Source organism: Choloepus didactylus, chromosome 13 (assembly GCF_015220235.1).
Source record: "Choloepus didactylus isolate mChoDid1 chromosome 13, mChoDid1.pri, whole genome shotgun sequence".
Classification (NCBI taxonomy): Eukaryota; Metazoa; Chordata; class Mammalia; order Pilosa; family Megalonychidae; genus Choloepus; species Choloepus didactylus.
Window position 1 is genome coordinate 11,075,698 of NC_051319.1, and position 23,936 is coordinate 11,099,633.

At 36.5% G+C, this 23,936-nt stretch overlaps 1 protein-coding gene across 3 annotated transcripts in view; it reads left to right on the forward strand.

The window, feature by feature from the left end:
- HMGCR (3-hydroxy-3-methylglutaryl-CoA reductase) overlaps positions 1 to 23,636 on the forward strand; it is a 131,740-nt gene extending 108,104 nt beyond the window's left edge. For all 3 annotated transcript variants that reach the window (XM_037801257.1, XM_037801256.1, XM_037801258.1), the window contains 14 exons: positions 1,040 to 1,146; positions 1,253 to 1,369; positions 1,886 to 2,046; positions 2,164 to 2,411; positions 2,531 to 2,709; positions 6,658 to 6,852; positions 7,212 to 7,370; positions 7,530 to 7,687; positions 8,374 to 8,479; positions 19,963 to 20,133; positions 20,465 to 20,605; positions 20,700 to 20,858; positions 21,313 to 21,467; positions 21,617 to 23,636. In XM_037801257.1, the coding sequence (XP_037657185.1) occupies positions 1,040 to 1,146; positions 1,253 to 1,369; positions 1,886 to 2,046; positions 2,164 to 2,411; positions 2,531 to 2,709; positions 6,658 to 6,852; positions 7,212 to 7,370; positions 7,530 to 7,687; positions 8,374 to 8,479; positions 19,963 to 20,133; positions 20,465 to 20,605; positions 20,700 to 20,858; positions 21,313 to 21,467; positions 21,617 to 21,671 (2,111 nt within the window). In that variant the 3' untranslated portion in view covers positions 21,672 to 23,636. The remainder of the gene's footprint in view (positions 1 to 1,039; positions 1,147 to 1,252; positions 1,370 to 1,885; positions 2,047 to 2,163; positions 2,412 to 2,530; positions 2,710 to 6,657; positions 6,853 to 7,211; positions 7,371 to 7,529; positions 7,688 to 8,373; positions 8,480 to 19,962; positions 20,134 to 20,464; positions 20,606 to 20,699; positions 20,859 to 21,312; positions 21,468 to 21,616) is intronic.
- Positions 23,637 to 23,936: the final 300 nt, after the last annotated feature.

Consider the following 23,936-nt stretch of genomic DNA (forward strand, 5'->3'; position numbering starts at 1 on the left):
TGTATTCTCCTGAATTTCCACATTTGAGAGTAATTGATGTAGAATTGAAAAAAAATAGCAATGTATGCCTTTGTTCTGTTATTTGTGAAATGATCTATTACATTTCTGAAAAGAAAGTATAAGTTTCTGAGTTGTTATGTCAGTTGTCCTTGTTATCAGTTTTTATAGGAAAAGGAAATCATTTTTTATTTACATTTCAAAGCATTTTTATATTTGAGTGAAGTGTTTTATATTTTGTTTTATGTATATGCATATAAAACAGGTATTTATGTTATACTCAAGTTTATTTGTTGAGTGAGAGAGCAGGATTAGGTAATGTAAGGTCTTTTCTAGCTCTATGATTATGTCATCTTTATTTGAGATTACTGAATGATACCTTAATTTGCAGTAGAAGGTTTGTAATTTTTAATCTTGGATTGCCGTTTTGCGTTATATCATTTTTCAAACAGATCACTGAAATTAACCAAAATGTAAAACTTCAACAGTACCAAAGAGGTTTTGTTGAAATTAGAGTTTAGTAGTATGCAGAGAATGTATATTATAATGATATATTAGGAATGTCATAACTGGTAGTACGTTCTACTTTTATGAAGTTCTTGGTTCACAGTTGAATTACTTTTGTGCTAACAGATGAGATTGGATTCAATAGTATAACTGTGTATATTCCATTAGAATAGCCTGTCCTTTGTACCCATGTCTCAAAAGATTGAGGCACTACTATATGATAAAAGGGGATTAGAAACTTATTTGTTTATCAGATGTTAATTAAACACTATCACTGTGCTTGGCATTGTGATGTTGGGGACAATAGAGAAGACACGGTCTACTGCTCTGGAGGGGCTTAGGGTTCAGTAGTTACTCCTACAGTGCTGAGGTTTGACACTACTTTTGAGTTGCTGATTCTTTTTCAGTAAGGCGAAGAGCTTAATGTACAGATATTTTCATATATTTGCCTGCCTACTGGAAGAGTCCTTGTGATGTATGCAACATCAAAAATACACATACTTACTAAATATAAATTCAATTTTTCTTTAACCAGGGGTGCGTCAACTTGAGATTATGTGCTGCTTTGGCTGCATGTCAGTTCTTGCCAACTACTTCGTGTTCATGACTTTCTTTCCAGCGTGTGTGTCCTTGGTATTAGAGGTAAGGGCAATTATTCTTTGGCTAGTAGAATAGTACTATTTTTCATTATATCGTTTCCCCTAAATAAAATCAGTACTTTCTCATGTAATGCTGGCTTATTTTACAGCTTTCTCGGGAAAGTCGTGAGGGTCGTCCAATTTGGCAGCTCAGCCATTTTGCCAGAGTTTTAGAAGAAGAAGAAAATAAACCAAATCCTGTAACTCTGAGGGTCAAGATGATTATGGTAATTACATGGTTTTCTTTTCACTTCAGTGTCTTTAGTAATAATGACATATTCTGCTTCCATCAATTTTATCTTTTTTCTCTTGCTCATTATCTTCCAATTTTTGACTCTTTCATATATTCTGCCTTCTTTTTTTGTATTTTCTTAACCTGTTCCTCATTTCTTTAAGGCATCTGGTCTTTATTAGTCTCCCTCCCCTAAATAGATTTTTCAAGGTCCTCTGCCTTATCTCTTTTTGAAAATCAGCTTTCTGATACTTTCAGTAGTACAGTGGGGCCATTATGTTGGTTAGTCATGTCGCAAGCTCAGGGGTTACTTTTCATGGTAAGGGGAGGCCACTGAAAATATTGTCTGGATATCTAGTTGCTGGGGATCAGAAATTTAGATTCCGCTGATATCCAGAGGATACATGAGGTCAAACATTTTGTCTAGAATAATTTGTGTTTACAGGGTCTTAAGGACTACCAATCTAAAAAACTTGCTTTATGTAACTTAATTTTTAAAATTTTGTTTCAGTCCCTAGGCTTGGTTCTTGTTCATGCTCATAGTCGCTGGATAGCTGATCCTTCTCCTCAAAACAGTACAGCAGAAAATTCAAAGGTTTCTTTGGATTTGGATGAAAATGTATCCAAGAGAATCGAGCCAAATGTTTCCCTCTGGCAGTTTTATCTTTCTAAGTAAGCTAACTTTGACCTGCTTTGTTACATAATAATCTAGCACTCTGTGTTATAAGTTTAGGTGGTGCCTTATATGTTTCTGAATAATGACATTTTAATTTGCTTTCTTTTATTTAGAATGGTCAGCATGGATATTGAACAAGTTATTACTCTAAGTTTAGCTCTCCTTCTGGCTGTCAAGTATATTTTCTTTGAGCAAGCAGAGACAGAATCTACACTTTCATTAAAAAATCCTATCACGTCTCCTGTAGTGACCAAAAAGAAACTCCCAGACGATTGTTGTAGAAGTGACTCTACAAAGATAAAACATAACCAGAAATCCCATGTGGTGGAGGAGGAAACAGGGATAAATAGAGAAAGAAAAGGTGATTTCTTATTTTCTTCACTCCCCAACCCTCCTATGCTAATTCAAGAAGTTGAATTTATTTTTCAAATCATAATACAATGTTTAGTGGTGTGACATGTCTTTTGATCTCTTGAACAGTTGAAGTTATAAAACCCTTAGTGGCAGAAACTGACACCTCAAACAAAGTCACGTTTGTGGTTGGTAACTCTTCCTTACTTGATACTTCACCGGTACTGGAGATACAGGAATCTGAAATTGGGCTTCCCAGGGAGCCTCGGCCTAATGAAGAATGTCTACAGATACTTGGAAATGCAGAGGTGAGGAAAATAAAACAACTTTGGCATTTTTCTTGAAAAAGGAGCTTTTGTTTTAAATCACCTGACTTTTATTAAAAAAAGGAAGAAACTAGTATCTACTTGGTATCTACTGGATACCTAGGAGTGGTGTGACATGTTGAACAGCTTCTGTCTTATTTATTCCCTATTATCTTATGAGGTAGATAAAATTCCATGTTTTTCATGTTAGAAACCTGAGGCTCTAAGAGGTCTAAGTAATTTTCCAGAATAATACACCTAGGAAATGACAAAGCTGGGAATGGAGTTCATTATTTTCTGACTCCAGGGTCAATCCTCCTTTTAGTTTATTATTGTTTATCATGGAAATTAGTAGCAGCTTTATTCTCTTATGTGTATTAAGATCTAGAAACAGTTTAACACAAAAATGAGTTTCAGAGAAAGAAGGAAGTTTTGATTATTTGATAAGCCTGATGCTTATGAGGAAGTTACATGAGATTTGAATAGGGTGGTCTGCCTACATGAACGTATGAGCCCACTCTTGTTTTAGTGGGAATGTTGTATTCTCACCATATCTGCTTTATTTGGTTAATTCTTAATTTATGTGCATATGAGTGATAGTGGAAGTGTATTCCTTTTTCTTTGTCACTTTCCTTTTCCCACATTACTGTTAACATGTGTACCAATATCTCAACTATCTTGCTATATATAAGGTTAGCAAAACTTATACAATGACTATCAGATTCTTAATTATGTTTTTTTTCCCCTACAGATCACACAAATTTTGAAGTTTTGGTCTAATGTTTAATTTTCACATTTTTATAAAGAATTTGCTTTATTAAATTTTTTTTATTATAGAAGTAGCTTAACCGAAAAATCATGCAGAAAATTGAGTTCTTATATTCCTTATCTTCCTCACACAGTTTCCCCTATTATTATTACTTTGCATTACTGTGATACCTTTGTTACAATTAAAGACAAAACATAATTAGACTATTAACTATTGTTCATAGTTTACATTAGGGTTTGTACTTTGTGTTATACAGTTCTATGGGTTTTTAAGATTTTTATTCTAGTAACATATATATAACCTAAAATTTCCCCTTTTAAACACATTAAAATATAAAAATCAATGGTGTTAATTACATTCTCAGTGTTGTGCACCATGAGCTTCTCCTACCATTTTTAAAGCCGCATTTTCTTGATTTAGCACTTGCCCAGTTACTGCAAGCAGTTTTCCTGAGTTTTGAAGAAGATCTCTCCTAGTTTTTGCTAATTGTTCAAAGATTCAATGAGGGAACGAGGGAATGGCACCCTGGAGCTCTTATACTGTTATCTAGTGGACTGGAAGCCAGAATCTTCTTCCATTTTGAAACTCAACTCATCTCCCACTTTAGAACCCCTAAGTCCCAAGCACCATCTTTATGGTGCTTTTGTTTTTAGCTCTTTAGAACTAGTCTCCTCAGCTCGACAATACACTTTTTGAGGGCCATGCCTTGTTCACAAAAGGTTCTAAGTAAATAAATGTCGGTTGGTTTTCATTGATCATCTTAAAGAGCAGGTAAATTTATTTTAGATGAAATCTTAGACTTGCTGAGGCCAAGGTACACAACAGACTAGGGGACCTCTCGGAATGACAGCCTGTGTCTTTTGACACTGGACTGCTACTCTTTTTTTTTTTTTTTTTTTTTTTTTTTTATTGCCTGCTCAGACAAACTGTTCAGGTGGGGATTTGAACACAGAATAGCCAAGGATTAATATTTTCAAGATTAATATGTGCCGATTTATTGCAATTTAAATAGCTGAACAGTATGATCTTCTAGTCGTCGGCTCTCTCTCTTTTTTTTTTTTAATACACCATGATCAGTGGGTTTTATTCCAGGTATACAAAGGTGGTTCAACACAAGAAAATCAGTTAATGCAATGGCTGTCTTTTCTTTTACTTAAAGGGATTTGTTATTGACCAAGGTTTATCAACTAAATGGTTTTACATTTTTACAATTGTAATAGTATCTGAAGTTTGAAACTTCCAACTTTAAAGATAAAAGTAGTCTGTAAGTAGGTTAGCTTCTGTATTTGTCTTCATTCAACATGACAGTGAATTTTGGTTAGGTAAAATGCTATGTGTAAAATGCCACATTATTTGATCATACGGCTTTGAACTAAACCTAGTCATTCTTTTCTGAACAATCCCCAACTCTGGGTTCCTATTGTTCCTATCAACTGAGATACCCTCTAATATTCAGATATTCATATTTTTAGGGCAAATGACTGCCTTCCCGTTTGAAACCTTCCTTGTTTCCTCCAATTGGAAGTAATTTTTTTCTCTGAAGCTCTTGTGATTCCTTGTGCCTTTTTAATTGCAGTTGTACCTAGTTGCATGCATCACATGTTTACAAGATAATCTCCATTATTAGACATTAAGCTGTTGGAAGGCTGAGTCCAAATCTGTTACAAGTGGGTCTTGTACTTAGGTGCTCAGTCAATTTAAAAAGAATTTGCATACATGAACAAATGAATTAATTATATATATACAAGCTAATGTTTTCTTTATTGTGTTTGGAAAAATCAGCCTAATGTTAAGGCTTGCAAAGAAAATCCTTTAATGGACCCACAGGTATTATTCATAAAATTGAATTATTTGTGGCTGTTGATCCATTGATATGTATATCATCATCATATGTATATATATCATCACTGTTTGTGTATTTATCTTCACTATAGACAGTCTAAAGACAACTACTCATAAATGAGGGTAAGATATGGGCAACTTCTATCCAAGACTAAAGAACTGATCTCCCTAATCAATAAAGAGCTTTTACAAATTGATGAGACTAAAAATCCAATTTAAAAAAAAAGGAAATATTATAATCAGTGTAGTCAGTTTTCAGAAAAAGAAATATGAATGGCTCTTAATTATATAAAAAGATGATCAACCTCATTCATAAGAAATATGAAAATTAAAGCTATACTTAAGATATTTTCATTTATCAGATTGGCAAAAATTTAGATGTTTAATAACACACTGTTGAGGCTGTGGAGAAAAGGGCATTCTCTCCCATAGCCGATGAGAAGGCAATTTGGCCATATTTATTAGAATTATAAATGTACAAACCCTTTGACCCAGCACTTATAGAAATTTATACTCAAATTTGCGTGTGTAAAATGACATGGACAAGGTTATTCATTCCAACAGTCTTTGTAATAGCAAAAATTTGGAAACAATCTAAATGTCCATTACAGAACCAGTTACATAAACTATGGTACATCTAGAAAATGGAATATTATGCAGCTGTAAAGAACGAAGAAACTCTTGTTTCATGTGCAGATATGGGAAGCACTGCAAGAAATATAATAAGTGATAAATAAGGTGTAATATGCTACTAAAGGGGGAAATTATATATGAAACTTGAGTGTGCATAAGTAATCTCTGGGAAGATACACAGTAAAGCAAAGCAGCAATTTCTTGTTCCCCTATTTGAGCATAAGTAGAGAAGAACTGGGCAGATGGAAGGCAGGTGGGAGGAAGACTTCATGTTACATTCCTTTTTATGAAATATTTTTAAACTATGTTGAATGTATTACTTAATTAAAAAGTTTGAAATAAAAAAGTTTACCAAAATTTGCTAAAGTTTGAACAATAGCTGCTACGTGTAACATACACTGCACCATGCTAAAGCATTTATTTTCTTCTCAATGTGTATTAATGCACGTATATCTTTATATTATAAAAACTACAGTGATATGATATTTATACTATTTCATTTGGCATTGTTTCTATTAAATGAATTATTTATTATGCAGGTGTATCTTTGTATTGCAAAAACTATATTAGTGTAGTAGAAAAGACTTATTACTTTAATTTTGTACTGTTTGTATTAAATTGATTATTATGAATAATATGAAGTACAATTCTTCAAGTTTTTTATTGTCTCCATTCCTTCCCTCCCTTTTTTTTTTCTATTTCTTTAGAAAGGTGCAAAATTCCTTAGTGATGCTGAGATCATCCGATTAGTCAATGCTAAGCATATCCCAGCTTACAAATTGGAAACTCTGATGGAAACCCATGAACGAGGTGTATCTATTCGCCGACAGATACTTTCCAAAAGGCTTCCAGAGCCTTCTTCTCTCCAGTATCTACCTTACAGGGACTATAATTACTCCTTGGTATGCTATTTTCTTGATTAGAGAGGGTTTGCTTTGTAGCTTTTTAGTATTTTTTTCTTGATTAGTCTTTGGTATGTACATAGTTTTATAAAACATTTTCCTCTAAATTGTTTTAATGTAATTTTGTATTCTGTTTATGCTGTAGGTTATAGAAATTCAGAATATTTTTCCAGCTGTTGTTTATAGTCATTAATCATAGATTAGTGTTTTAAACACTTCTAAAGAGTAAATAAAAAATAGTTTTGTTGAAAATATAATGAAGGATTAAATTTGAAGGAAGTTATTAATGACAAGGGCTGAGATGAGTTACTGTGTATTTACAAGATAGTGTTCACTTGGTGCCTGTTTTTATCTTTTAGGTGATGGGAGCTTGTTGTGAGAATGTTATTGGATATATGCCCATTCCTGTTGGAGTGGCGGGACCCTTGTGCTTGGATGGAAAAGAATATCAGGTTCCCATGGCAACAACAGAAGGTTGTCTTGTGGCCAGCACTAATAGAGGCTGCAGAGCAATAGGTGTAAGTTGGCCTTTATATATTTGCCTGTTTTTAAATAAATGCAGCGTAGGCAAGGCAACAAGAAGAGGTTTGGGGATAATCAAGGACACCATTTCGAAAAAAGTGTTGGGCAGAAGTGTCTTAGGATTAATATGTGCACCTATAACATACTCTGTGTAGCTTGGTGGAGGTGCCAACAGCCGAATCCTTGCAGACGGGATGACTCGTGGCCCAGTGGTGCGTCTTCCTCGTGCTTGTGACTCTGCAGAAGTGAAGGCCTGGCTGGAAACACCTGAAGGGTTCAGAGTTATGAAGGAGGCATTTGACAGTACCAGCAGGTAGGGGTGTGAGTGGGTTTCGATGTACAATTGTTCTTATTTCAAACCTGTGCCATATTCTGTGATCACCAAACATAACTGCTGAAATGTTGCCTGCTTAAAATAATGTTATTTAAATTCATTCATTCAAAATGAGTAATATTAATGGTTGTTTGGGAAAGTGAAAAGAAAGTTGTTGATTCAAATGAATATATCAGTAGAAGTCAAAAAAAACTGTGAGCTGGTAAGTTTGTGTGTTGCTTTTAGAAGGCTCACTTTGAAAATATTGTTACTTTGCCCTAGGGGAGTTTTGACTTAAATTGAAATTGTAAGGCATTCAGAAAAGATTTTTCCAAGCAGGATAGAAGTATTAGTATAGTAGATTTACTTTGAATGCAGAAAATTGAATTTACAAAGAAGCATAATCAGTATGTATGATACCCGGTATAGTTCAAGGTAATGTTTATATTTATTTGGGCTTTTTAAATATCTGTTATAATAGGACTATCCGGAGCTTTCTCTTCTTGTGGCCTGTAAGAATGAATTAGAGAATTGAAATAGGATCCCTAAAATTTTTAGTTAAAAAAGAAAATACATTATACGTAATCTCCATGGGCTTTCACTTATGTGTAAAATGAGGTGACTGATTTAGATTTTAAAGTAACTTCCTCTTCTTAAAAAAAAATTTGCATCTTTTGTTTTTACAGATTTGCACGTCTACAGAAAATTCATACAAGTCTGGCTGGGCGCAACCTTTATATCCGTTTGCAATCTAAGACAGGTGATGCCATGGGGATGAACATGATTTCAAAGGTGAGCATATCTGAATTTAAACACACAGAACTTTTAAGAATGATTTTCTTAGGAGAGAGGAAATAGATATCAGGGAAACAGAGAAGAGAAGCAGGCTTGTTTTTTACTCTGTGTCCTTCTGACTTAATTTTGTAATCTGGTACAGTTTTTACTTATTCAAAGAATTAATTAAAATATTTTTATTGAAAGGTGAAGATTGATTGATTGATGTGTAACTCATGTAAGTTAGGCATTTGTTGATTGATGGTGTTTCTCTTGGATATATTTAATTTAGACTTGGCACATTCTTTTTTTTTTTTTAATCCGCTTTTATATTCACATACCATATAGTCAGCCATGGTGTACAACCAACTGTTCATAGTACCATCATATAGTTGTGCATTCATCACCTCATTCTATTTTTGAACATTTTCCTTACACCAGAAAGAACCAGAATAAGAATGAAAAATAAAAGTAAAATAGAACACCAAATCATCCCCCCATCCCACCCTATTTTTCATTTAGTTTTTGTCCCCATTTTTCTACTTATCCATCCGTACACTAAGTAAAGGGAGTGCGATCCACAGGTTTTCACAATCATACTGTCACTCCTTGTAAGCTACATTGTTATACAGTCATCTTCAAGAGTCCAGACTACTGGGTTAGAGTTTGATAATTTCAGGTATTTACTTCTAGCTATTCCAATACATTATAACCTAAGAGCTGTTATCTATATAGTGCCTAAGAGTGTCCACCAGAGTGACCTCTCAACTCCGCTTGAAATCTCTCAGCCACTGAAACTTTATTTTGTTTCATTTCACATCCCCCTTTTGGTCAAGAAGATATTTTCAGTCTTACAGTGCCAGGTCCAGATTCATCCCTGGGAGTTATATCCTGCATTGCCAGGGAGATTTACACCCTTGGGAGTCAGGTCCCATGTAGTGTGGAGGGCAGTGAGTTCACCTGCCTAGGTGGCTTAGTTAGAGAGAGAGTCCACATCTGAGGAACAAAGAGGTACTCAAGGGGAGACTCTCAGACACAATTATATGCAAGTCTAGCCTCTCCCTTGCAGTAATGAGCTTCATAAAGGCTAGTACCATGATAGAGGGCTCAGCACATGAAGCCATCAGTCCCCAGTGTTTGTGAGAACATCAACAATCCAGGTGAGGAAGTCCAACACATCTGCATCTTCCCCCAGCTCTTCAAGGGGGGCCCAAATATATATTTTTATTCTCCACCCAAATTAGGATGTGTTGCTATTTCATTCTAATCTATACAGACCTACTATAGCTCACTTCCTATTCAAAGTTCCATGTAATTGTAGTGTTTGAACAAACTGTTGAAGTTATATTGTTTAGAAAATATAAATCCTACACCAAATAAACATCTCTTCCCTTGGTCTCACATGGAAGTCAAAGTTTTAACACAGTCAGTTTCAACCTTTACCTTTGGCCCGATTTGCTCTAGTCTTAACCAGATCTGCTTTATCCATATCTCTAATTGAAGTCTGGGCTCTATTTCAGCCTTTTTTTTTTTTGACAGTTGCTGTATGTGTTAATATTGATATTCATATCTGCTGAGCTCTAGCTCTTAGTTTCAGGTGTAACACAGATACCCAGTGTTCCAGAGACCAATCAGGTTATACACTAAGGGATCAACATCTCAGAGTTTAGAGATAGCCATTACAATTCAGGAATAGATTTGACTGCTGTAAGAGCTTATAATCTAGGGACCATAACAGTAATCATTTCCCTGTTAGGCTATGCTCTGAAATTTAATTCTGAGTTTACACATTGTAGTTAGTCCATATTGCTTGCCTTTGTTTCTGGCATACTTCACTCAACATGCTATCTACGGGATCCATTCACCTTGTTGAGTGTCTCACAGCTTCACTCCTCATAGTTGCTCTCTATTCCATTGTATGCATACACCACAATTCAACATTCTGTTCCTCAGTCAGTGTACCCTTAAGCCACCTCCACCCATTGCACATCATCCATACTGCTTCCTTAAACACCAGTGTACAGATGTCCATTCATGTCTCTGCTCTTGAATCTTCCAAATATATAACCCATAATGAGGTTGTAGGACCTTATGGCTCCACATATGTAGCTTCTTGTGGAGCCACCACAGTGACCTCCAGAAAGGCTATACCATTCTGCCTCCTCATCAACACTAAATAGGTATATCCCTCTCCATGTTTTCTCCAGCACTTTTACCTCTGTGTTTTTTCATACAATCTTATAAACATATATTCACATAACATACAACCATCCACAGTGTACAGTCAGTTCACAGCATCATCACATAGTTGTACATTTATCACCACAGTCAGCCTTTGAACATGTTGATTATTATGAAAAAGGTGTGTTTTTTTTGGTGAATAATAAAAAAGATAATAAAAAGAAAAATTAAAATGTCATACAATACAGTGTAATAGTAAGGACACAAAACACCACCACTACCAAGAATCCCATGTCCCTCTCATACACATTTAACCTGGGTATATTGCCTTTGTTCCATTTAATGGAAGCATATTGGAATGTTACTGTTGACCATAGACTCCAGTTTGCTTTGATTATGTTTTTTTCCCGAATACCATCCCTTTTTCAACGTTCTGGATGGTTAACATTCATTTGTTCTCCCACATGTGAGAACATTTTTATATTTGTACTTTTAGCAACAGTCATTGGCCACTCCATTTTTGCCAAGTTATGTAGTCCCAGTCTTCATCATCTATCTTTACCTCTGGTGTGATACATTCCCCTATCCCACCTCTTTTCAGCTTTACTCACAGATATCTTTGTTCCATGTACTTATAATATTGTTCTACCATTGCACAGTATTATGCTACCTGTTTCTAGATCTATACAATCAATCCTGCTGAACATTTCTGTAGTCCTTCAGCATCAAATGCCTGTTCTCTACCCTCTTTCTATCTCCTGGTAGCCTGTGTTATCAGTTTTAACTCTCAAAGTTTGCTCATTAGTGTTATTTCATATTAGTGAGACCATACAGTATTTGTCCTTTTGTTTCTGGCTAACTTCACTCAACATAATGTCCTCAAGGTTCATCCATGTTATTATATGTTCCGTGTCTTTGTTCTGCCTTACAGCTGCATAATGTTCCATCATGTGTTTATGCCACAGTTTGTTTATCTACTCGTCCATTGATGGACATTTGGGCTGCTTCCGTCTCTTGGCAATTGTGAATAATGCTGCAGTAAACATCAGTTTACAGATGTCCATTTGTGTCTTAGCTTTCAGTTCCTTTGAGTATTTATCTGGCAATGAAATAGCTGGGTCATATGGCAAATCTATACTTAGCTTCCTAAGGAACCCCACACTATCTTCCAGAGTGGTTGCACCATTCTACATTCCCACCAGCAATGAATAAGTGTGCCTCTTTCTCCACATCCTCTCCGGCACTTGTAATTTTCTGTTTTTTGGATAATGGCTATTCAGATAGGTGTGAGATGATATCTCATTGAGGTTTTGATTTGCATTTTCCTAACAGCCAGTGAAGTTGAGCATTTTTTCATATATTTTCGAGCCATTTGTATTTCCTCTTCAGAAAAGTATATGTCTGTGTCTTTTGCCCATTTTTTAATTGGGCTGTTTGTATTTCTGTTGTTGAGTTGTTGGATTGCTTTATATATTCAAGATATTAAACCTTTATCAGATACGTGGTTTCTAAATATTGTCTCCCATTGTGTAGGCTGCTTTTTTACTTTTCTAACAAAGTCCTTTGATGGGCAAAAGTGTTTGATTTTGAGGAGATCTTGCCTCCATGGTGTCTGCGGAGAAATCTGTACAGTCTTATCGGGCTTCCCTTGTATGTGATGGATTGCTTTTCTCTTGCTGCTTTCAGAATTCTCTCTTTGTCTTTGACATTGGACATCCTGATCAGTAAGTGTCTTGGAGTTCATCTATTGGGCTCTATTCTATTTGGGGCACAGTATGTTTCTTGAATCTAACTTTCTGTCTTTAATAAGAGTTGGGAAATTTTCAGTGATTATTTCTTCTATTCTTTCTGCCCCTTTCCCCCTCTCCTCTCCCTCTGGGACTCCCATAATACGTATGTTTGTGCGTTTTGTGTTGTCACTCAGCTCCCTAAGACTATTTTTCCATTCTTTTCACCATCTGTTCTTTCATGTATGTGAATTCAGATGTCTGGTCTTCCAATTCACTGATCCTTTCTTCTGCCTGTTCATATCTACTGTTGTATCCCTCCATTTTCTTTTTCGTCTCCTCCATTATGCCCTTCATTCCCATAAGTTCTGTCATTTGTTTTTTCAAGTTTATGGAGTCTTCCTTATGGTCATCCAGTGTCCTTCTTATATCCTTCATCTCTGTTGCTCTGTCTTCCCTCAGTTCATTGACTTGATTTAGATTTGTTTGAACATCTCCAATTAGTTCTTCCTTCAGTTCATTGAATTGATTTAGCAATAATTGCTTCAACTCCTGTATCCCAGTTGAACTATTAGTTTGTTCCTTTGGCTGGTCCATATTTTTGTGTTTCCTAGTATGGCTCATTATCTTAAGATGTCGCAGCATCTGACTTTCTTGATTAGTTTATTCTGGAGCTTGTTTTCATTCTTTTACCTAGGATTTTCTTGTTGATTGGCTTTGTTCTCTAACCTTTGGTGTTTAGTTCAGCTTATTCTAGATATTTAACTTAGATTCTGTTTAGTTGATCAGATTTTTTCACCTCTTGTTTTTTTTTGTTTCTTGCCCTGCCTCTATGTAGCCTTTTTGTGTGGTGATTTCCTCAGATATGATCAGCCCCAGGTTTTCCTAGTCCAAAGAGGCCCAGGTCTCAGGAGGAGGGTATGGAGTTCCCTTGAAAATGAGACCGTCCTGTGAGGCCTTTAAGACTCCGTGCTTCTCCTGTGCTGTCCAGCAGGTGGTGCTTGCCAGCCCGCAGTTCCCCCACCAGTGTAAGGAGGTGGGGAGCCTTTAGTTCTCCAGGTGACCTTAACCCAGTCTGGGGTGTGGCTGACTGAAGCTAGTTAATGAATTCCAACCCCTGGAATCTGAGTTCCCAAACTGCTGGGAAGTTACGGTGTTTCATGAATTTTCTCTGCCACTAGACTTATTGCTTTGTCTCTCAGAGCTATCTTAGCTCTGCTCTTTTGGTCCGAAATTGCAGGTCTTTGAGGCTTTCTGTATTGGGCTTCTTGGAATAAGTGTTTTAGAAAAAGAGAAATAAATAAATAAAAAATAATAATAAAGGTCCCAGTGTGGACTGGTTTTCAGTCCTTGCAGATCTAATGGCTATTGAAATGCAAAAGACCAGGAGTTGAGGGCGATTAAGGAGCAATCAAGAAAGCAGAGAAGCTGGCTTTTCAGACAAGGGCTCTCTCTCCGTGGATTTGTATATGTGTCTGATTCTGTTTGAGCCCTGCCCTTCTCTGTGTTATGTTCACCTGACTCCAAAAAGTCTGTTTTTATTTTGTTTTCTATTTTTTTGCTGTTTTGCTGGCCCTATCTCCTCTCTGCTGAGCTGACTGCTCCCAGGTTTTCCGGTGTGTGCTGTTTATCTATGGTTGCAGCTTTCATTCTCCCTCCTGGTTCCCAGAAGGGACGGCCCCTCCTCTCTTGGGATTGTGCCTGGTAAGGAGGAGCGCAGGCCCCCTCTCTGCGTAACTTACAGATTTCGCTGATGTCAGTTGTTCCACACATTTGTGAGTGTTGTATGAAGTTTGTCCAATCTTAAATTCCTCTGCGGTATCTGGTCCATGCAGTTCCTGGCTTTCTACCAACTGCCCCAGAGGAGTAACAACAACCTAGACCTCACCACTCCGCCATTTTGCCCCACCTTCTATGATTTATATAGTCCATTTATTTTAATTATCACTTTCTAAGAAGATTGTGGATGTCCCATGTTTATTCTGCCAATATTTGGTTATGTACCAGAATGTAAAATATTACAGTTAGTAATCAAGCTATCAATGTTTTTTTTGTGATTTCCCTTTTTATAAGGACTATCAGTAAAGAGAGAAGATAGTAACTAAGTGCATGAGCTTTAAAATTGCCAGTAAATATGTTTTGGGTTATTGAGGTGTGAGTATGTTAATTGAATTAATTGGAAGTCATTTGAAGGCTTCTTTATGTTTTATGTAATGTAAATTCCAATAACTTTTCACTAATGACAAAACTGATTTTAATGACCCGCTTCTCTTTACAGGCTTGGGAACTCAGGCTTTTAGGTAACAGTTTAATGACTAGAAGAAGGAATTTATTACAAATTTTTAATGGGTTAAGTTAGTCAATTCCCAGTGATATATGAATATGAATATTTCTTCTATTCTCATTGCATGTTTTTTTTTTTTTTTTTTAATCATCATTTTATTGAGATATATTCACATACCACGCAGTCATACAAAACAAATTGTACTTTCGATTGTTTACAGTACCATTACATAGTTGTACATTCATCACCTAAATCAATCCCTGACACCTTCATTAGCACACACACAAAAATAACAAGAATAATAATTAGAGTGAAAAAGAGCAATTGAAGTAAAAAAGAACACTAGGTACCTTTGTCTGTTTGTTTGCTTCCCCTACTTTTCTACACATCGATCCATAAACTAGACAAAGTGGAGTTTGGTCCTTATGGCATTCCCAATCCCACTGTCACCCCTCATAAGCTACATTTTTATACAACTGTCTTCGAGATTCATGGGTTCTGGGTTGTAGTTTAATAGTTTCAGGTATCCACCACCAGCTACCCCAATTCTTTAGAACCTAAAAAAGGTTGTCTAAAGTGTGCGTAAGAGTGCCCACCAGAGTGATCTCTCGGCTCGTTTTGGAATCTCTCTGCCACTGAAGCTTATTTCATTTCCTTTCACATCCCCCTTTTGGTCAAGAAGATGTTCTCCATCCCACGATGCCGGGTCTACATTCCTCCCCGGGAGTCATATTCCACGTTGCCAGGGAGATTCACTTCCCTGGGTGTCTGATCCCACGTAGGGGGGAGGGCAGTGATTTCACCTTTCAAGTTGGCTTAGCCAGAGAGAGAGGGCCACATCTGAGCAACAAAGAGGCATTCAGGAGGAGACTCTTAGGCACAAATACAGGGAGGCCTAGCCTCTCCTTTGCAGCAACCGTCTTCCCAAAGGTAAAACTTATGGTAGAGGGCTCAAGCCATCAAACCACCAGTCCCCTATGTCTGTGGTCATGTTAGCAACCATGGAGGTGGGGTAGGCGAATACCCCTGCATTCTCCACAGGCTCCTCAAGGGGGCACTACATCGTTTTTTTTTTTTTTTTTTTTTTTTTTTTTTCCTTGTTTGTCTTTTTTCTTTTTTTTTTTTTTTCCTTAACTTTCCCTTCTTTTTTCAAATCAACTGTATGAAAAAAAAAGTTAAAAGGAAAACAAACATACAATAAAAGAACATTTCAAAGAGACCATAGCAAGGGAGTAAGAAAAAGACAACTAACCTAAGATAACTGCTTAACTTCCAACATGTTCCTACTTTACCCCAAGAAAGTTACATACTATAGCAACATTTCAGTGAACTTGTTCCTACTACATCCATCAGAAATTAACAGACCATAGTCATTTCTGGGCATCCCCAGAACGTTAAATAGCTTATCTGTTCTTCTTGGATTATTGTTCCCCCTTCCTTAATTGCTCTCTACTGCTAGTTCCCCTACATTCTACATTATAAACCATTTGTTTTACATTTTTCAAAGTTCACATTAGTGGTAGCATATAATATTTCTCTTTTTGTGCCTGGCTTATTTCGCTCAGCATTATGTCTTCAAGGTTCATCCATGTTGTCATATGTTTCACCAGATCGTTCCTTCTTACTGCCGCGTAGTATTCCATCGTGTGTATATACCACATTTTATTTATCCACTCATCTGTTGAAGGACATTTGGGTTGTTTCCATCTCTTGGCAATTGTGAATAATGCTGCTATGAACATTGGCGTGCAGATATCTGTTCGTGTCACTGCTTTCCGATCTTCCGGGTATATCCCGAGAAGTGCAATCGCTGGATCGAATGGTAGCTCTATCTCTAGTTTTCTAAGGAACTGCCAGACTGACTTCCAGAGTGGCTGAACCATTATACAGTCCCACCAACAATGAATAAGAGTTCCAATTTCTCCACATCCCCTCCAGCATTTGTAGTTTCCTGTTTGTTTAATGGCAGCCATTCTAACCGGTGTTAGATGGTATCTCATTGTGGTCTTAATTTGCATCTCTCTAATAGCTAGTGAAGCTGAACATTTTTTCATGTGTTTCTTGGCCATTTGTATTTCCTCTTCAGAGAACTGTCTTTTCATATCTTTTGCCCATTTTATAATTGGGCTGTCTGTACTATTGTCATTGAGTTGTAGGATTTCTTTGTATATGCAAGATATCAGTCTTTTGTCAGATACATGGTTTCCAAAAATTTTTTCCCATTGAGTTGGCTGCCTCTTTACCTTTTTGAGAAATTCCTTTGAGGTGCAGAAACTTCTAAGCTTGAGGAGTTCCCATTTATCTATTTTCTCTTTTGTTGCTTGTGCTTTGGGTGTAAAGTCTAGGAAGTGGCCTCCTAATACAAGGTCTTGAAGATGTTTTCCTACATTATCTTCTAGGAGTTTAATGGTACTTTCTTTTATATTGAGATCTTTGGTCCATTTTGAGTTAATTTTTGTGTAGGGGGTGAGGTAGGGGTCCTCTTTCATTCTTTTGGATATGGATATCCAACTCTCCCAGCCCCATTTGTTGAAAAGACCATTATGGCTCAGTTCGGTGACTTTGGGGGCCTTATCAAAGATCAGTCGGCCATAGATCTGAGGGTCTATCTCTGAATTCTCAATTCGATTCCATTGATCTATATGTCTATCTTTGTGCCAGTACCATGCTGTTTTGGCAACTGTGGCTTTATAATAAGCTTCAAAGTCAGGGAGTGTAAGTCCTCCCACTTCATTTTTCTTTTTTAAAGTGTCTTTAGCAATTCGAGGCATCTTCCCTTTCCAAATAAATTTGATAACTAGCTTTTCCAAGTCTGCAAAGTAGGTTGTTGGAATTTTGATTGGGATTGCATTGAATCTGTAGATGAGTTTGGGTAGAATTGACATCTTAATGACATTTAGCCTTCCTATCCATGAACATGGAATATTTTTCCATCTTTTAAGGTCCCCTTCTATTTCTTTTAGTAGAGTTATGTAGTTTTCTTTGTATAGGTCTTTTACATCTTTGGTTAAGTTTATTCCTAGGTACTTGATTTTTTTAGTTGCTATTGAAAATGGTATCTTTTTCTTGAGTGTCTCTTCAGTTTGTTCATTTCTAGCATATAGAAACATTACTGACTTACGTGCATTAATCTTGTATCCCGCTACTTTGCTAAATTTGTTTATTAGCTCTAGTAGGTGTATCGTTGATTTCTCAGGGTTTTCTAGATATAAGATCATATCATCTGCAAACAATGACAGTTTTACTTCTTCTTTTCCAATTTGGATGCCTTTTATTTCTTTGTCTTGCCGGATTGCCCTGGCTAGCACTTCCAGCACAATGTTGAATAACAGTGGTGACAGCGGGCATCCTTGTCTTGTTCCTGATCTTAGAGGGAAGGCTTTCAGTCTCTCACCATTGAGTACTATGCTGGCTGTGGGTTTTTCATATATGCTCTTTATCATGTTGAGGAAGTTTCCTTCAATTCCTACCTTTTGAAGTGTTTTTATCAAAAACGGATGTTGGATTTTGTCAAATGCTTTTTCAGCATCTATTGAGATGATCAATTGATTTTTCCCTTTCGAGTTTTTAATGTGTTGTAATACATTGATTGTTTTTCTTATGTTGAACCATCCTTGCATGCCTGGAATGAACCCCACTTGGTCATGGTGTATGATTTTTTTAATGTGTCTTTGGATTCGATTTGCAAGTATTTTGTTGAGGATTTTTGCATCTATATTCATTAGGGAGATTGGCCGGTAGTTTTCCTTTTTTGTAGCATCTTTGCCTGGTTTTGGTATTAGATTGATGTTAGCTTCATAAAATGAATTAGGTAGTGTTCCATTTTTTTCAATGTTTTGAAAGAGTTTGAGTAAGATTGGTGTCAGTTCTTTCTGGAAAGTTTGGTAGAATTCCCCTGTGAAGCCATCTGGCCCTGGGCATTTATTTGTGGGAAGATTTTTGATGACTGATTGGATCTCTTTGCTTGTGATGGGTTGGTTGAGGTCTTCTATTTCTTCTCTGGTCAGTCTAGGTTGTTCATATGTTTCCAGGAAATTGTCCATTTCTTCAACATTATCCAGTTTGTTGCCATACAGTTGTTCATAATATCCTCTTATAATTTTTTTAATTTCTTCAGGATCTGCAGTTATGTCACCTTTTTCATTCATTATTTTGTTTATATGGGTCTTCTCTCTTTTTGATTTTGTCAGTCTAGCTAGGGGCTTGTCAATCTTGTTGATCTTCTCAAAGAACCAACTTTTGGTGATATTTATCCTCTCTATTGTTTTTTTGTTCTCTATGTCATTTATTTCTGCTTTAATCCTTGTTATTTCTTTTCTTGTACTTGGTTTAGGATTGGTTTGCTGTTCATTTTCTAGCTTCTTCAGTTGATCCATTAGTTCTTTGATTTTGGCTCTTTCTTCCTTTTTAATATATGCGTTTAGTGCTATAAATTTCCCCCTTAGCACTGCTTTTGCTGCATCCCATAGGTTTTGGTATGTTGTGTTCTCATTTTCATTCGTCTCTATATATTTAGCAATTTCTCTTGCTATTTCTTCTTTAACCCACTGATTGTTTAGGAGTGTGTTGTTTAACCTCCAGGTATTTGTGAATTTTCTAAGTCTCTGATGGTTATTGACTTCTAATTGTATTCCATTGTGGTCAGAGAATGTGCTTTGAATAATTTCAATCTTTTTAAATTTATTGAGGCTTGTTTTATGTCCCAGCATATGATCTATTCTGGAGAAAGTTCCGTGAGCACTAGAAAAGTATGTGTATCCTGTTGATTTGGGATGTAATGTCCTGTAGATGTCTGTTAAATCTAATTCATTTATCAGATTGTTTAGGTTTTCAATTTCCTTATTGGTCTTCTGTCTGGTTGATCTATCTATAGGAGAGAGTGATGTGTTGAAGTCTCCCACAATTATTGTGGAAACATCAATTGCTTCCTTTAGTTTTGCCAGTGTTTCTCTCATGTATTTTGTGGCACCTTGATTGGGTGCATAGACATTTACGATTGTTATTTCTCATTGCATGTTTTTTAATGTTCTCATTATATACTCTTTTTTATATTCTTATCTACATCTTATTCATCAGTGCTTACAAAGAATTTGGTTCTTTTACCTGGAAAAAATACATAAGGAATTTACACCTAAGAAATTAGTCATTGCAATGGTTAATAAAAAAAAACAGTTGTTACTTTTTTGCTCTGTTTCCTTGAAGTATAGCTACTGTAATTTGAAATATTTCAAGATACAAATAAAAGCCTTCTGATCTACAAAGATGAATACTTTGTGCATTTTAATTTTTTTAATTTTGTTTCTTAATAGGGTACAGAGAAAGCACTTTCAAAACTTCATGAGTTTTTCCCTGAAATGCAGATTCTAGCAGTTAGCGGTAACTATTGTACTGACAAAAAACCTGCTGCTATAAATTGGATAGAGGGAAGAGGAAAGTCTGTTGTTTGTGAAGCTGTCATTCCAGCCAAGATAGTCAGAGAAGTGAGTGATGAGTTGAATATTTTATTTTGTTAACCTTCAATTGCACTAAACCAAATTGGGCAAGTAGTGTTAACATTTAAATAAAGTTTAATAAAGTTTAAATAAAGTTTAATATATTACATTAAGATGACTGCTCTGCCTTGCCTTGCCCAATTTGAATGTGTGTGGCAGTCACAATAGCAGACTTGACTGATACTCTTTTTTTTTGGTCACCGGTCTTAAATGGGCAACAGCTAAATTCCCTCATTTTCTGAAGGTACAGAAAGATCTGGGTAACACTGCCCTGAATCTTCAGGGGAAGATATAAAATGTACACAACTCTGTTTTCTAGGTATTAAAGACTACTACGGAAGCTTTGATTGAGTTAAACATTAATAAGAATCTGGTGGGTTCCGCCATGGCCGGGAGCATAGGCGGCTACAATGCTCATGCAGCCAATATTGTAACTGCTATCTACATTGCTTGTGGACAGGTGAGGTCTCCAGACTCTCCTTCTCTTCTCTTATGTTGTTCTAGGTGAGGGAAGTCTATTTTACATTTTGTCTTTTTTCCTTCTTTTTCCTCAGGATGCAGCCCAGAATGTTGGTAGCTCAAACTGTATTACTTTAATGGAAGCAAGCGGTCCCACAAATGAAGATTTGCATATCAGCTGCACCATGCCATCTATAGAAATAGGAACTGTGGGTGGTGGGACCAACCTGCTACCTCAGCAAGCCTGTTTGCAGGTATGAAGCATCAGGCACAGAGTCCAGTGACGTCAGGCCTACTTCTGTGTCTTTGGGATTCTCTGAGTTTCTACCTGACACCATGTATCATTCACCTCAATATATTTTAGTTGGCTCTTTTGGCTCTTGTATGTCCCTCCAGCCTAATCCAGTGCACTCAAATTAGCATGTTTAGGCATATGCTTATTAAATTAATTCAGAAAGTATAACAGAACAAATGTTGAAAAGGTTCATCTACTGCGAGTAAGTACACTGCCAGCCAGGCTGTGGTTAGTTATGGTTAGTTATGGTATGTATGTTGTCAGTACTGGTTGTCAAATCTTACATGTTTAGTACTTCCAGTGGAGTCTAATTCTATTCTGAAGCCATTGTAGTCATCCTTATTTTAGTTGATTTGGTAATAAATTGTTGCCCATTACTTTAAGGGTGAAACTTGCTGTGTCTCTGGTTGCAGATGCTAGGTGTTCAGGGACCGTGCAGAGACAATCCTGGGGAAAATGCCCGGCAGCTCGCCAGAATTGTGTGTGCAACAGTAATGGCTGGGGAATTGTCACTGATGGCAGCATTAGCAACAGGACATCTTGTTAAAAGTCACATGATTCACAACAGGTAGGACTTAAAGATACATTTAACATATTTTCTCTGTATTTTAAAAAGTATACAGTATAAAAACCTACTTCTCAGATACAGTAGTCCCAACTTAAAATTCTGTATTTAGGATATTTTACATATCACTACTTTGTGTTTTCCTGCCACAGGTCCAAGATAAATTTACCAGACCTTCAAGGAACTTGTACCAAGAAGGCAGCTTGAATAGCCCAACAGTTTTGGATCGAAACCCTGGTATTGGGTTCTAAAGGACTAACATAAAATCTGTGAATTAAAAAGCTTGATGCAGTGTCTTGTTGAGGATGAATAGACATGATCAGTGAGATGACTGCTTGGTGTTTGGCTCTTTCAGAGGGGTCTGAGGTCCTTCTTTCTGTGGAGATTCCACACATCTGACAACAGCTTAGTGCTTTACATGCTGTGCTCTTTGGAAAAATCTCAACCTGCTTATTATGCTTTAAAGCATCACAGATAATGATCTACAGCTCACTTCTGAAAGAGAATACAAGCTGGGAAAAGAGTGTTTTCTTTTGATGAAATTTATGATGCTCATGATGATCAGTATGAGATTCCCTGCTCCAAAGTTGAAAATGGATTTTAAAATTACACTGTAGCTGACAAAACTCCTGATTTTATAGTTAAATTATTAAGTCTGGGTTATAGAACTTTAAGAAATAAGAGCCAAGTTTATTTTTTGTAAACTAATACTTCATTTGGTGCTGGTCTATCTTTGTTTTGTTGTTGTTTTTGGTTTTGGTTTTTTTTTTTGTAGCTTTTACACATTATTCTCAGAAGGGGACCTACTTTCTTCAAGGGAAGAATTACTCTTTTTCCCTAATTACAGAATAATGTGCTAAGCAGTGCTAAATAGTTCTCTATCCAGAAAACAAATCACTGCATATTTATTGCTGCAGGCTACTTGTTTGGAGAGTCCTCTTGTCTAAATATAAGCGTTTGTCGAGTTTGGCTGTGACGTGTCTTTCAGCATAAGGCTTTAAGAAATGCAGAGCTTTGTGCTCTACTAAAGATACAAGAGTTCCTAGGGTTGCTTGGATGAGGGCGACTCTGTTTATCAAGTATATACAAGTTGGTGACCTCTCAGAACTCAGAGCATGGAATATACAGTTTGAAAGAAAAATAATTTTTCTCTAAACCGACTCAAATTTCTTAAAAGACATTTTATTTAGCTGAAAAATCTAGATAATTTTTTGTAAACAATTGTATTAAATCTGTATGTGTTGTAATAAAGCTTCTTATGCTAGCAGTTAAAATACGTACAAATCAACTTGTATACTGATAAAATACTCCAGTGTGGGCTGGAGGAGATACTGTCCTTTAATGTTGTCTAGGGACCCTGGTTGCTTCTGGAGCCTGATGAAGGGGAAAGTCTGCTTTGAGAGCCAGTGAAGGAGCCATTGAACGGCCCTGGAGCGGTGGGCACTGTGCCAGTGGCCAGGAGGTTCCTGACTGTGATGCATTCACACAGGGCTCATGGATGGACCCACAAAAGCTCTTAGCTTCCTCAGGGGGTCAGCAGAGTTGTTGAATCTTAATTTTTTTTTAATGTACAAGTTTTGTATAAATAATAGAGTCCCTTATTTTGTATTACATCTAAAGTTTTTAAGTGTTGGTCTTGGAAAGCTGGTGTCTCATGTAGAAGATGGACTCTTTAAAACATTCCAGTAATGCTGTGGCAGCATGGAAAGCCTCTGAATGATTGTGTCTGCAGTATTGGTGTGGAAGATTTACCTTTTCTGTTGTATGTAAAGTTTAAATTGCTTCTCTTGTGACTTTTCAGCAAGTGACTACTTCTTAACTTTTCACCAAAATGGCAGTGAAAAGTATGTTGAGTGTTTATTTTGGTGACTGTAACCAATATCATCTTGCTACATTAATGTTTTGTACAATTACTGAATTCTATACATTTTGTTATAGAGTATTTTTTCCCAGTTCCAGTAAATAATGAAAAGGAAGTTAATACTGATAAGAACAAGTGGTAACCTTTATTGTTTGGATTAACCCTAGGCCTGAGGCTTGTAAAGTCTGTTCAGAGTGGTAACGTATAATTCATGCCAAGGAGTCCCATGACCATTTACCATTATATTTTCCAATTCTACAACATGAACAGCAGGTTGGTGTTTTATGTGCATTAAAATGATCTTTCTCATACTTAGAGGGCTTGATTAGTTTCAGATACATCTGTTACCGCTTGTGTTCTCAGGTGGTGCTTACTTTCTGTGCCTATTTCATTACAACCTTTAAAATGATAAAGGATTACTTCCTCTTCCCTTTTAGTATACCTTTTAGATCTTTTCCTTCAGAGATGAGTGGCTACCACTTTATGTGGCCTGCTCCCTTAGTTGCAAACTATTTGACAAGGAATATTGCTTCCTTTGAACCAGCATCAGCATCATTCTTGGTGAGTCCTAGGCTTTAAAGCCCAGGGCCTTTAGAATAGACCAGATGCTC